Here is a 14,345-nt window from a genome sequence, read left to right on the forward strand (position 1 = left end):
GGACACAGCCCGAACAAGTCTGTCCAGTTCCGGCCTTAGCTCTTTAATTTACATTCTTCATTTTCTAATTATCCCACGCTTTTTTGAATTCCATCACCGTTTTCCTCTCCACCCTCGGGAGGGCATTCCAGGCATTTACTAACTTCTCTGTGAAAAATAATTTGCTAACATTGCTTCTGAGTCTTCCTCCCCACAACCTCAAATTACGCCCTCTAGTTTTACCATGGTCTCTTCTCTGGAAGAGATTTGGTTTTATATTAATACCTTTCAAGTATTTAAATGCCTGTATCATATATCCCCTGTACCTCCTCTCCTCCAGAGTATACATATTTAAGTCTTCCAGTCTCTTCTCATACTTCTTTTGGTTCAAACCTCTAACCATTTTCGTCGGCACTGCTTAATCTAAATAACCACAATCTCAACAGAACTGAGAAACTCAAAGAAGAGCAAAGTAGCAAAGACAACCAAGAGCTGACCTGACCCAAGACAAAGGCTGGGATGCCCTTATGATAAAAAAAAAACCTGGCGGGATAGCACTGGGTGAGCTCTGAACTCTGGGCTACCAAGACTTAGTTTGCTCCCGCCCCACCAAAAAGGGTGGCAGAATAGCAGCCATCAAGTCATCCACCTCACCTAGATTATTAGACTCCATCACCCTCCCCTCACAAGAAGCCCTAGCCTTCACAATAGGACCCAAGGACAATATCACCTCCTCAAAAATAGCAAAACACCAACCTTAACAAACCTTGTAATAAACTATCACATACCTCATTCAACCCACTCTAAAACTTCTGGGAACGCTGCTAGATAGAGGCTGTACCATGCAGCCACAAATCAACAAAACAATACAAAAATCATTCGCAGTCATGAGAAACCTAAGACAAGTTTGAAAATTTTTCGACAGAAAACAATTCAGCTAGTGGTCCAATCCCTAGTCCTAGGTCTACTAGACTAATGCAACATCCTATATCTCCCTTGCCCCACAAACATGATAAAACAACTACAAACAGTACAAAATACAGCTCTAAGACTTATCTACTCACTGAGGAAATACGACCACATCACAGAATACCTCGACTTGCACTGGCTCCCAATACAAGCAAGAATACTCTTCAAATTCTACTGCCTGCAATTCAAAGCCATAAACAGAGACAGCTCAGCCTACTTGAACAACTGACTAATTCAAACCACCACAAACAGACATAGGAGAACCCACGCACTATTCACACATCCTCCAAAAAAAAATGTCAAACGAAAAAAAATGTACGATGACCTCCTAGCCACCCAAGCAGCAAAACTAGACCACCAACTCTCCAATTTACTAATCTTGACCGCAGACTATAAAACCTTCAAAAAAGAAATAAAAGCCCTGCTATTCAAAAACTACATAAAGACAAACTAACACAGCAAGATCCATCTCAAGCCCCATTTTGCATTCCACTTCACTCTTTAACACCTCCGAAAATGTCCAGACAACTCCTAATGTACTCCTAAATGTCCTGACAACTCATATGGAATCCGCCTTGAACCGCAAGGTAATGATGGAATAGAAATCAGTAATGTAATGTATACAGAGCGCCCAATTCCCCTATGGAGGCCCTGAAACCCTCCTTGACTTCATCACAAAACTATTCATTTCCTACAAACACGTGACTATCTTCAACTACCCAGATTACACCTCAACCTCTGGGATGTGCCAGGACTTCCTGTCCACCATCACAGACTTGGGCTTCCACCAAGCAATATCCACCTCCACACACTCAGCCGATAACACACTAGACTTACTCTTCATACACAAAGACAATGACACGGAACCCCGACAGGTGCACTGTACGGTCACCCCAGTCCCATGGTCTGACCACCACCTCATTGAATTCCAATTCCCTCACACATCCCACCCAATGGACCCTCAAAAACCACATTAACTCAGATCAAGGACAGTCGATCCCCAAACCATGGCCGTTAGCATCAGAAACCTCAGTAATACCTGCAACCAACATTCCCACTCCATTGACCTGGTTGCCACCACCTGGCATTCAGGAATCAAGGCCTTCTACAATGGTCTGGCCCGGGAAAGAACAGCCCGATATACCACCAAGCCTCCTGCCTCCGGTTCACCAGCAACCTTCAGACACATAAAAGAACACTACGGCAAGCAGAAAGGCAGTGGGTCAAGAACCAAAACAAGGAGACTAAGACCCACTAGAAAAACCTCTCAGCGTTCTACAAAACCGCTATCCTAGAAGCTAAGAAAACATACTACACTCAACTCCTATAGAGAATTCCAAATAGGTCCAAACGCCTATTCACCCTGACAAACCACCTCTTCACTGCCGACCAGGGAGATAGGAACTAGAGAAGACACGGTGGTTGTTACCCGCGGCTAACCGCAGCTAACCCGCCAAAATAGTGACAAAAAAAGGGTCACTGCAAGTACGGGGACAAGGCCATTCACCGCCCCATGGACCGGTGAATGGATTTATCTCCGCAGTTAAAGGAGTGAGCACGCATAGTGAACGAGCGTGCGGTCCAACAGCCCCCTTTCTCCCGCAAGCCGTGCATCTCCCTCCCTCCCTTTCCTTCTCTTTGTGGCGATTTTGCATTGTATTGCAGCCAGAGCCTTGAAGTCACGTCGCATGTGGCTGCTGGAAAAGTCTCCTCTGACGCAACTTCCTGTTTCCAGTTGCATTGGAGGAGACTTTTCCAGCAGCCAACGTGACGAGACTTCAAGGCTCCGGCTGCAATACAACACAAAATCGCCACAAAAAGAAGGTAAAGGGAAGAGAGGGAGGGAGATGCATGGCTGGCCGGTGGGAGGGAGCTGTTGGACCGCATGAAGAGTGCTGGGGGTGGGGGGATGGAATGGAGAAGACGCTGAAGCAACCTGAAGGGAACTGGGGAAGAAAGAGAGTACGCTGGGAAATGGGGAAGAGAGAGTAGGGAAAAGATGCTGGGGAATGGGGAAGAGAGAGTAGGGAGAAGATGCTGGGGAATGGGGAAGAGAGAGTCAGAGGAGAAGCTTCCGCCCACACACACACACGACTGCACGAACACTGCAGGGGCTTTCAACAAGCTACTCAAACCTTAAAACGCGCCGCAAAGGTAAGTGGGAGGGAGGGAGATACACGAACCACACAAGGGGTGCCAAAGGGCAGTGAGGTGACGATAGGGAAGAGTGGATGCAATGGGGATGGGGCGGTGAAGGGGACGGCAGTCTGGTGACGAGGACAGATTTTTCCCCCCATATCATTCTCTAATAGGAACAACAACCCCACTAACCTGGACAGCGAAAACCTCTCCGACTTCTTCCAGACCAAAACTGATGACATCTGCAATAAACTTGATACCACCCCGATCAGAAGCTCCCCCCAAATCCCCTACCCACACACTCCTGAAACTGTACCAAATAGAACCCTCTCCCAGTTACACCCGGCCACACACAACAAGTTCCTTAAAACCCTGAAAGAGCTCAGACCTTCCCATACTATCCTTGACCCCTGCCCGTCCAGCCTCCTTCTATCCACAGCAGATGCCCTAGCAGAATCCATCCTCCCCATCATAAACACCTCTCTAGCTACAGGGAAGAATCCTCACAGCTGGAAATCAGCCATTATCAAACCCACCCTCAAAAGGCCCACCCTAGACCCAAACATCCCTGTCTCCAACCTCCCTTTTCCTCCAAACTTCTGGAAAGGATAGTTCTACACCCTCTACTATCATTTGTAGAAGAGCAGGGAACCATAGCCCTCTCCCCCTTCCAATCAGGCTTCCGAGCTGGACATAGTACGGAGTTCGTCCTGGATATCATCGATGACAGCTGGTCAATACTTGATAAAGAGAACGATGCCCTACTAGTACTACTAGACTTAAGCACAGCCTTCGACGCAATCGATCACCAACTCCTATTACTCTGACTCACAAACCTTGGAATCAAGAACTCCGCCCACAAATGGTTCACTTCCTTCCTCCACCAAAGAACTCAAACTGTACTTCTAGGCCCAAGCAAATCTGATCCCAAACCCATCAAATACAGAGTCCCCCAAGGTGCCCTATTATCCCCTCTCCTATTCAACCTCTACATTAGGCCAATCATAGATATTGCTAACAAACACATTAAAATCCACTCCTAAGTGGACGACCTCCAGCTACTGCTCCTGCTGGGTGAAAACCGATCTTCCCAACTCTCCAATCTCTAACACTGCCTCTCCGAATTAAAGAGCTGGATGACAGCCAACAAACTCCAGCTGAACGCCTCTAAAACTGAACTTCTCTGGATCAGAAAGAGAAGCACCAACTTCACCCACCCAACATTAACCTGGGAGTCAACCTCCCTAACAGCAAAGGACCATGCACGCAGCCTTGGGGTGATACTGGATGGCTATCTATCCTTCTCAGCACACATTTCACAAGTAGTCTCCACTTCCTTCTAGTACCTACGACAACTCCGAAGGGTTAAGCTTTACCTCTCTAAACCTAACTTAACCCAGCTCATTCATGCCTATATACTTTCTAGACTAGACTATTCCAACTCTCTCTTCAACGGCATCATCACAAAGGAACTCAAACGGCTTCAGCAGGTTCAAAATGCTACACTTCGATTCCTATACAACCCCAACTTCCCACCTCTCCAGCTCTCCAAGCAGAACACTGGCTACCTATCAGGAAACACTGCATCTTCAAAACTCTAGTAATTGCCCACAAAAGATTCTACAACATAACCCGTACATACATAGCTTCCAAACTACATCAGTACACCCCCATTGCCCCCTACGCTCAACCGCGGAAAGACGATTGTGCATCCCCCATGGAAAATCCCTCCACATGGAAATGGCCCGGAAACGCTCATACAGTCATTTCATCCCCCAGCTCTAGAGCCAGTTGTCTAATCAGATAAGATCCCAGAACTCACTGATGACATTCCAGAGAGCAGTAAAGACAATACTTTCAGCTGATCTGTGAAAAGTATGAAAGACCATTCTTTTCATCCAGACAGACTCTGACAGACTACCCCACTTTTCTGTAACCTGCCTTTGTACCCCTGTATTTAATGACCAACCTCTAACTTAGTCTCTGTGAAATTTCAACAATTTTCCCCATCGTACCCTCTTCCCTAAGACCTGTTATGTCCGGCATTTGCATAATGTCTGCATTGTGAATGTCCTGATGTAACCCGTTCTGAGCTTCAGGGAGGACGGGCTAAAAATCGAAATAAATAAATGAGACACCATCCATCTGCCTGCTGGAGGTAGTGAATTCTGGTTGATCATGAAGCATGACAACCTGTATAACAGAACTCAGTTTAGTGCTATCTCCACCTGCTAGTGAATGATCATAATCTACAAGTTTCTGGATTCATCTGCTGCTAAGGAATAATTGGTTGCAAGAAAGAAGCAAATTAGCAGGGGGTGGTAGTAGAAGTACTGTACATTAATGATTTCTTTTTTTTTTTTTAAGTTCACTTTGTTTATTGAATAATAAGGAAAAGGAAAAAATATACATCATGAATCAATAAACAGTGTACAGAAATTGGCAGACATAATAGCATAGGTTATATATCCTCTAAAGATGTGGAAACGAAAAAATAATAATCACATAATTAAAGAGATTGTAAGTAATCGTCAATGGGAGTCCAAATATCACTTAGTGAAGATAAGAAATTGGTCTTTTTCTTGTCATTAGCATGTTGTTCGAATTTTTTATATAAACATATAGAGTTCCACCAAAAAGTGAAATTTAAAAGAGAAGCGGATTTCCAGTTTTGCAAAATATGTTGTATACCAACAGATATCAATATATCAATCAATTTTGGATCGCAGGTACAAAATTTAAAACAAGGGTGGAGAGATCTCATAATAATAATGGCAAAGGATAATTCAGCAGTACAGTTGGTTATTAATCTAATTAAGGACCAAATTTGTGTCCAAAAAGATAAAATTTTAGGACAGCTATACAACATATGTGCTAGGGTACCAGGGCACTTTTGACAATGCCAACAGAGATCATCATTTTTTAAATGTGCTAATTTCATTCTATGTGGTGTCCATATCGCTCTTCTCATTAGGAAATATAAGGATTGTGTCATGCTAGCTGAGAGAAGAGGTCTATTTACTTTCGTCCAAAATCTAATCTATTCTTTGTCTGAGATTTGTGTATTCAGATCTTGTGACCATTTACGCTGAATGTCTATATTGGATAAGGGTTGTCCTCCTTGTAGAATTTTGTAGAAGTATGATATTGCTTTTCCTTGTGTCTCAAGTAAAGAGGCCCATGTACTAATGCATGAAGTAGATGAGTATTGTATGGAAGAGAGAATAGTGGTAAGTAACAACCATTGTGCTTGTTTGTCAGAAAGGTTTGGGTAGGACGCAATAAGATCAGCGAAAGAATGCAAAGTGTTGTTGTGATAGAGCTGTTGGACCTGCCATATACCCAATTTACTCCAGGACGTCCAGTGAAAAATCCTTTTGTTGCGTTTAATGGCTGGATTGTTCCAGAGGGCCATATTTCTTTGAGCGAAAATCGAGTGAGAAGCCTTGTGGTCTAGTATACGGAGTGCGGCAGTTGTGGCTGTGAACAGAGAGAAGGATTTGAGTCTTGAAGGAATAGACATAGTAGGCACTATATTGATGGGGATTGGGTTACATATTGAAACCTCGAGCTCTAGCCAGGTGGGTAGTAAAGAAGCAGATTGGGAGTGAGAGCATATGATCCATTGTGATCCATATTTAGCTAGTGATGCTATTTGATAATTGCGAAAATCAGGAATATTTACTCCTCCATACATCCTGGGTGCTTTTAGTAAGTTTAAAGCTATCCTGGGTTTTTTGTTGCCCCACATAAAGTCTGAAATTCGTTTGTCTAACCATTTATATAGAGAAGGTTTTGCTAGATAGGGAAGCATAGTTAAAATGTAGATAATCTGTGGTGCTAAGGTCATCTTGAGGGATGATAAGCGTCCCCACCAGGACAGATAAAGAGGTTTCCATTTAGAGATGGATGCTATGACAAGATCTTTCAATTTGGTGACATTGGTGTCCATTACAATGTCTCGATCTTTGTGTATGTGAATACCCAAATATTTAATTGGAGAGGAGGACCATGCGAATGGAAATGAAGATAATTCAATTTGAGCTATCAGATCATTGAGAGGTAGTATAACGGATTTTTCCCAGTTAACTTTATATCCGGAAAATGTGGAGTAAGTGTCTGTGAGTTGTATAAAAGAGGGGAGAGAAGTCGAGGGGTTCCTAATGAAGAGCATAATATCGTCAGCGTATGCTGCGACTTTGAGCTCTCTAGTAGCTAAGGGGATGCCCTGCATTAAAGGAGATTGTTTAATCGCTAAGAGGAGCGGTTCCAGGGATATATTAAAAAGGAGCTGGGAGAGGGGGCAGCCTTGTCTAGTGCCTCTTCCTAAAGTGATTGGTGAGGAAAGAGTTCCGTTAATGAGAATCTTGGAGAGTGGTTTAGAGTATAGTGCCTGAATCCATGAGATAAAAGATTCCCCTAGGTTGAACCATCTCAGAACCTGCAACAAGAACCTCCATTCTACCCGATCAAAGGCTTTCTCCGCATCAATGGCAAGGCCTATTGCAGGCTCTGAGATGGTTTTGGCAAAGTCATTGACAGTATGGAAAATGCGTAGGTTGTCACCAATAAATCTATGTTTAATAAATCCAACTTGTTCGGGAGAAATTATGCAGTCAATTACGTTGTTAAGCCTGGTGGATAGAATTTTGGTTAGAATTTTGTAGTAGGAGTTAAGTCGTGAAATGGGCCTATAGTTTTTGGGTTGCGTACTATCTCTGCCTGGTTTGGGAAAGATGACAATATGGGCTTCCGAAAAATTTCTTTGGAGATCAGGATGCATTTGAATGAAATTAAAATAGGAGAGTAAGTGAGGAGAGAGAATTAAGGAAAATGTTTTGTAGAATTCACTAGTTATGCCATCTGGGCCGGGGGATTTATTATTGGCAAGCGTTTTGATAGTAGTTTGGATTTCTGTAGTAGTCAGAGGTTCATTTAAAATAGTTTTGAGATTGGAGGATAGTTCCGGATGACTAATAGAGTCAAGATACTTTGAAAGGTCATCAGTTGTAAAGAAGGATTCAGATTGAAACAATTTAAGATAGAAATTTTCAAATTCAGATTCTATAGTTCATTTGTCAGTAGTTAGGGAGCCACTTGAGGTCATGATAGAGGTGATATGTGATCGTTTTTTGCTTTTCCCGTTAAGATATTGAGCCAAAGATTTTCCAATTTTGTTGCCACCAATATAGTGCCCTGATTTCAGAAGAAATATATCATGATTAGCTAGTTTGGATGCAGAAGAGTTATATTCATATTTGAGTTTTATAAGTTGTGAGCGTATGATAGAATTGGATAGGTCAGAGGAATATTGCGATTCCAGTGATTTAATGTCAGCTTCTAATGTAAGGAGATGTTGGTTCATTTGCTTTTTCTTCCATGCCATTAAACTAATAATTTGCCCTCTCAGTGTAGCTTTATAGGCTTCCCATAATGTGGTTGGGGAAATATCTGGTGAGGAATTGCGTAGAAAAAAGTCTTCGGTGAAAGTGTGAAGCTTGCGAACCGCTTCTTCGTCGACTAATATGGCACTATTCAGTCTCCAGCAAGATGAGGGACTGGAGGGACCTTTTAGAGTAAGCGAAATAGATACTGGTGCATGGGCTGATATAAGAATGGGGTGTATAGTAGCTTGTGTTATATCTGAGCCTAAGGTAGAGGACAATAAGAAATAGTCCAGCCTAGAGTAGGAATTATGGGGAGCTGAGAAATGTGTGTAGTCTCGTTGTGTGGGATGTAAGAGTCTCCATGGGTCAATTAAGGTATAGTTAAGAATTAAAGAATTAAGTTCTACTAGAGTTTTGGACTTGGAGGGTCTACATGTAGAGGTTCTATCTAAAATATAATCAAGTGGTTGGTTGTGATCCCCTCCTATTATGATTGGGTACTGTGAGAAAGGAAGAAGCAGTGATTGTAGTGAGAGATAGAAATCTGGGGTGTCAGACACCGGGGCGTAGACATTTAGCAGAGTAAAATGAGAATCATGAAGTGTAGCATGTAATAAGCACCATCTTCCTTCCAGATCAGTTTTTTGAGAGTGTATAACTATAGGTAAAGAGGATCTAATATAGATGGAGACACCATTTTTTTTTTCTGTGAAGGAGAGAAAATAGGAGCATTATAACCTGACAGGGTGGTTCTTAGATTGTCAGCATGGGAAAGATGGGTTTCTTGAAAGAGGACAATATCAGGATTCAATGATCTTACATAATTCGACACTTTTTTCCGCTTAATACAATGATTAAGTCCATTGACATTAAAAGATAGTATATGCAAATTAGTCATAAAAAGGAAACATTACCATTATTATGCTGGTTTTGGAATAAAATCGTGTATGTGTGTTAGCAAACAGAGACATGGATAATTTCAAATAGGAAAACCAATTCTGAACCTGTATATAACAACAAAATGTCATACCTAGAAAAGGCAAACAGTACCAGAGGAATGACAAGTTAAAGAAGAAAGCTAAGAACGGGTGGGCTTGAAACCTCATGAGCAACCAGAGGCAGAAAGGCTGTCACTTCATCACAGTGCAAGAGTGAAAAAGGCTGATATCATTAGCACACTAGGACTGTGAGAAAATAATACATTTGAATTTTGAAACACTTTTGTGAGATACTAGGGAGACATGATAGGATTAGTGCATCTGAATAGATTCAATATACATCTGAAGATCAGCAGGATTCATGTACGTTACAGTTTTGTTATTATGGGTTACAATCATTTACGCCGGGTAAAGCAATCCGAAGCGGGCTCCGATGTCCTTTAGATCTTGTCGCAATTGTAGGAAAAGCTTTCTCTTGGCCGCGGTGGTTTTGGCCAGATCCAGAACGAAAAGAATCTTCTTGCCCTGGTACAGAATCTGTTTTTTTTCCTTAGCTGAGGTTAGAATCTTTAAGGCATGTTGGTAGCGCAGCAGCTTGACTACGATAGGTCGAGGTGTCTTCTGGTTCGGAGCAGGCCTGGATGGAACCCTGTGTGCGCGTTCCAGTTCCAGTGGCGGGTCGAAGGTTATATCTAGCAGAGATGGAATTAAGGTTTGCAGAAAAGCGATGGTGTCCGATCCTTCGGACGACTCAGGAATTCCCAGGATGCGTACATTGCATCGGCGGCTTCTATTCGACAGATCTTCCAGATCCGACTGCAACGCGGCAATGTCTTTACAGTGCTGCGGTATGAGGGAGACGTTTACAGCGTGTTGTTTTTTGAAATCCTCTAGGGCGTCTATTCTGTGGCGTGCATCGGTGAACTGTGCGTTTAAAGCTTCTATTTCAGCTTTAATAAGCTGAGATTCTTCCACTTGCTGGGACATGAGATTTTTAAATGCCCGTATCTCTGTTAAGATAAGCTCGAGTTGCGATTCCACTGAGATTGGTGGCAGCTTTACGGGAGAGGCGACCTCGTGTTTAGGCCTCTTACCGCTAGTGGGTCCAGGTCCGGATTGCTCCGTCTTAGATGGTTTGTTGGAAGACATGACAAATAGCTACGTCGAAGTAGATTGCTCCGGTTTGGGATTGTAGCGTTTCAGTATATTTAGTGAGCTAGATAGTTCTTATTTAGTCACACCGTGGCGAGGAGAGCTCAGTCGGCACGTCCGGCGGCCATGATCGTCAGGCCACGCCCCCTACATTAATGATTTCTGACACTTGGGACTTATATAGATGGCACTGTTTGATATAGATTGAAGGATCAAGTAAATATGAAGGCTGAGGGAATAATTGTTGGGCTGCACATGGTATGATATGTTTAACCAAGGTAGAACATAGAAACATAGAAATAGATGGCAGATAAGGGCCCACGGCCCATCTAGTCTGCCCACCTTAATGTCCCTCCCCTACCTTTGCCCTGTGAAGAGATCCCATGTGCCAATCCCATTTGGCCTTAAAATCAGGCACGCTGCTGGCCTCAATCACCTGTAGTGGAAGACTATTCCAGCGATCAACCACTCTTTCAGTGAAAAAGAATTTCCTGGTGTCACCTCGTAGTTTCCCGCCCATGATTTTCAACGGATGCCCTCTTGTTGTCGTGGGACCCTTGAAAAAGAAGATATCTTCCTCCGCCTCGATGCGGCCCGTAAGATACTTGAACGTCTCGATCATGTCCCCCCTCTCTCTGCAAGGTCATGCACGTGGGGAAAAAGAACCCGATGTTCACATACAGAATGGGGGGAACACCGCTAGGGGTCAGTAACCTGGAGAGAGACCTGGGAGTGATGATAGACGCAACACTGAAGGCATCGGCGCAGTGCGCTACAGCCTCAAAGAAAGCTAACAGAATGTTGGGTATCATTAAGAAGGGTATTACGACCAGGACGAAGGAAGTCATCATGCCGCTGTATCGTGCAATGGTGCGGCCGCATCTGGAGTACTGTGTCCAGTACTGGTCGCCGTACCTCAAGAAGGACATGGCAGTACTTGAGGGAGTACAGAGAAGAGCAACTAAACTGATAAAGGGAATGGAAAATCTCCCATATACCGACAGGTTGAAGCAGTTGGGACTTTTCTCACTGGAAAAGCGGAGACTTAGAGGAGACATGATAGAAACCTTCAAGATCCTGAAGGGCATAGAAAAAGTAGACAGGGACAGATTTTTCAAATTAAGGACCACCACAAGTACAAGGGGGCACTCGGAGAAATTGAAAGGGGACAGGTTTAGAACAAACGCTAGGAAGTTCTTTTTCACTCAGAGGGTGGTGGATACATGGAACGTGCTTCCAGAGGCTGTTGTAGACAAGAAAACATTAAATGGTTTCAAAGAAAGTTTGGATAGATTCCTAGAAGAAAAAGGGATTGAAGGGTATAGATAGGTATAGACCACTACTCAGGCGATGGGCCTGATGGGCCACCGCGGGAGCGGACCGCTGGGCAGGATGGACCTATGGTCTGCCTCAGCGGAGGAAACTTCTTATGTTCTTATGAGTATAGCTGTAATTTGTCAAGCCGTTTTCGTATGGTAGATCCTTGAGTCCCGAGACCATCCGGGTGGCCATTCTTTGCACCGACTCCAGTCTCAGCACATCCTTGCGATAATGCGGCCTCCAGAATTGCACACAGTATTCCAGGTGGGGCCTCACCATGGATCTATACAATGGCATAATGACTTCCGCCTTACGACTGACGAAACCCCTTCGTATGCAGCCCATGATTTGTCTTGCCTTGGACGAAGCCTGCTCCACTTGATTGGCAGACTTCATGTCCTCACTGACGATTACCCCCAAGTCTCGTTCTGCTACCGTTTTTGCTAGGATCTCGCCATTAAGGGTATAAGACTTGCATGGATTCTGGCTGCCCAGGTGCATAACTTTGCATTTTTTGGCATTGAAGTTGAGTTGCCAAGTCCTAGACCATCGCTCCAGTAGGAGTAAGTCGTGCATCATGTTGTCGGGCACTGAATCTTCGTCTGTTGTGCATTTGCACCTCAGCTGGGCAAATTGGATGGGCCTATGTGGCCTTTTTCTATTGTTAATATTACAATTGTAGCAAAGTGAATAGTACTTTGAAAGCTGTACAGTAAGTTCTAGGAAAGGAATTCAATAATTGGAAACCAAACCAAAACCCACGGGTATCATTCCTTAACATCTAATTTATCAGCAATTAATTTTAACTTCTTAGTCTGGGATGGTTTTCATCAGTTATAATTTTCCACCTACTTTATAAGAACTCAGACCAGCAAAAAGCTAGTTAGAACAAGAGACTTAAATAATTTTACTCAGGTTTGGAAATGAGAAGAGGAGAAAGCAACTCTTCAGAAAAATGCCATTATAGCAAATAAAGAAATAGAATTTCCAGTATAGCAAGCTCATAGTAACAAACCTTCAGTCATGCTCTCATCTCTTTCTCCATGACTACGAAATTTCTCAACAGTTTGGAAACTTAGCAATTTGGTATTGCTAGTCTGACCTCTTAGGGAGAAATTACCACATGTGAGATCTAGACTGTACCGTTCTTCACAATACTCCAAACCCTGAAAGACAAAAAATACTGTTATTTGAAATATCTAAACATTTTCAAGTCAACACTATAATGTCCAAATGCTTAAAAAAGCAGCTAATTCGAAGTCTCACATTTTTTCATGAAATTCACCATCAACAGCTACGAAAGATTAGGTTCTTACCTTTGCTAATCTTCTTTCTTGCAAATCCTCCCTTCATTCCAGGACCAGTGGGTTTATTCATCCCTTGCCGCCAGACACTGTAGGAAGCCTCAGATGATTGAAGTCTTATCTCCTCCCCTCTGCTAGCATATCCTGGAGCATGCTCCTTGGACACCAGTCAGTCTTCAAGCAGCCAGGAACATCTACAGAAGATAATAAACAAGGCAGAGAGAGAAACGGGGGAACTCCTCACTAAACAAATCAAATCTGCTCATATTAACAAATACAAAACAGCAACAATGAAAACTAGAAAACAGGTTATGAAACATAGAAACCAGAATGACAAAAAGTGCTATAGGGAGACAGCCTGCACTGTTAGAAGGGGGCGCTAAACCAGGGTCTTCCCCAAATGTAGTGCTACATCTAGTCAGATGGCACTCTTATAAAGGCTGGCCCGAAACTTAAATCCAGCTTACCAGTACTTCAAGGCAGGCGATCAGCAAAATCGGACATACATAGGGCGGGTTCCCAGAATAAAGAGAGTATATTGCAGATAAGAACCTAATCTTTCGTTCTTCTACAATCCTCTTTTACTCCAGGACCGGTGTGACGTAACAGAGCAGTCCCAAAAACATCAGGGTGGGCCTGATGAGCTCGCTGCCAACACCGAGGCACCATAAGCAGCTTCCTGCTTGGCTGCCACATCAAGCCTGTAAAACTTGGTGAAGCTATGCAAGGAGGACCACAGAGCAGCCCTGCAAATCTCATCCGGAGACACCACTGAGAACTCGGCTCAGGAGGAGGAAATCCCTCTGGTAGATTGAGCCTGCACTCCGAGGGGAGGCTTATTTCCTGCCGCTACCTAAGCAGCAGAAATGGCCACTCAAATCCATCTTGAAATGGTAGTCTTAGAGGCAGGCTTGCCCTAGCAGGCCGGACCCACCAGGATGAACAGGTGGTCCGAGACACAAAACTCGTTGGTAACCTCCAAATACTGCAGCAAAATCTTGCGCACATCCAGGGACCACAGCACCTGATCCTGGGCCTTTGAACTGTAAGGAACAAACACCAGAAGTCAAACTTTCTGATTCACATGGAAAACAGAAACCACTTTTGGGAAAGGAAGGAAAGAACTGTATGCATGAGCACCATGGTATCCATAATAC

The 14,345-nt window shown here is 43.6% G+C and overlaps 1 protein-coding gene across 2 annotated transcripts in view; it reads right to left on the reverse strand.

Annotated features, from left to right (window-relative positions):
• AHCTF1 (AT-hook containing transcription factor 1) overlaps positions 1 to 14,345 on the reverse strand; it is a 368,321-nt gene that overhangs the window by 255,970 nt on the left and 98,006 nt on the right. For both annotated transcript variants that reach the window (XM_033936331.1, XM_033936330.1), the window contains exon 8: positions 12,900 to 13,050. In XM_033936331.1, the coding sequence (XP_033792222.1) occupies positions 12,900 to 13,050 (151 nt within the window). The remainder of the gene's footprint in view (positions 1 to 12,899; positions 13,051 to 14,345) is intronic.

The sequence above is a fragment of the Geotrypetes seraphini genome, chromosome 3 (assembly GCF_902459505.1).
Source record: "Geotrypetes seraphini chromosome 3, aGeoSer1.1, whole genome shotgun sequence".
NCBI lineage: Eukaryota > Metazoa > Chordata > Amphibia > Gymnophiona > Dermophiidae > Geotrypetes > Geotrypetes seraphini.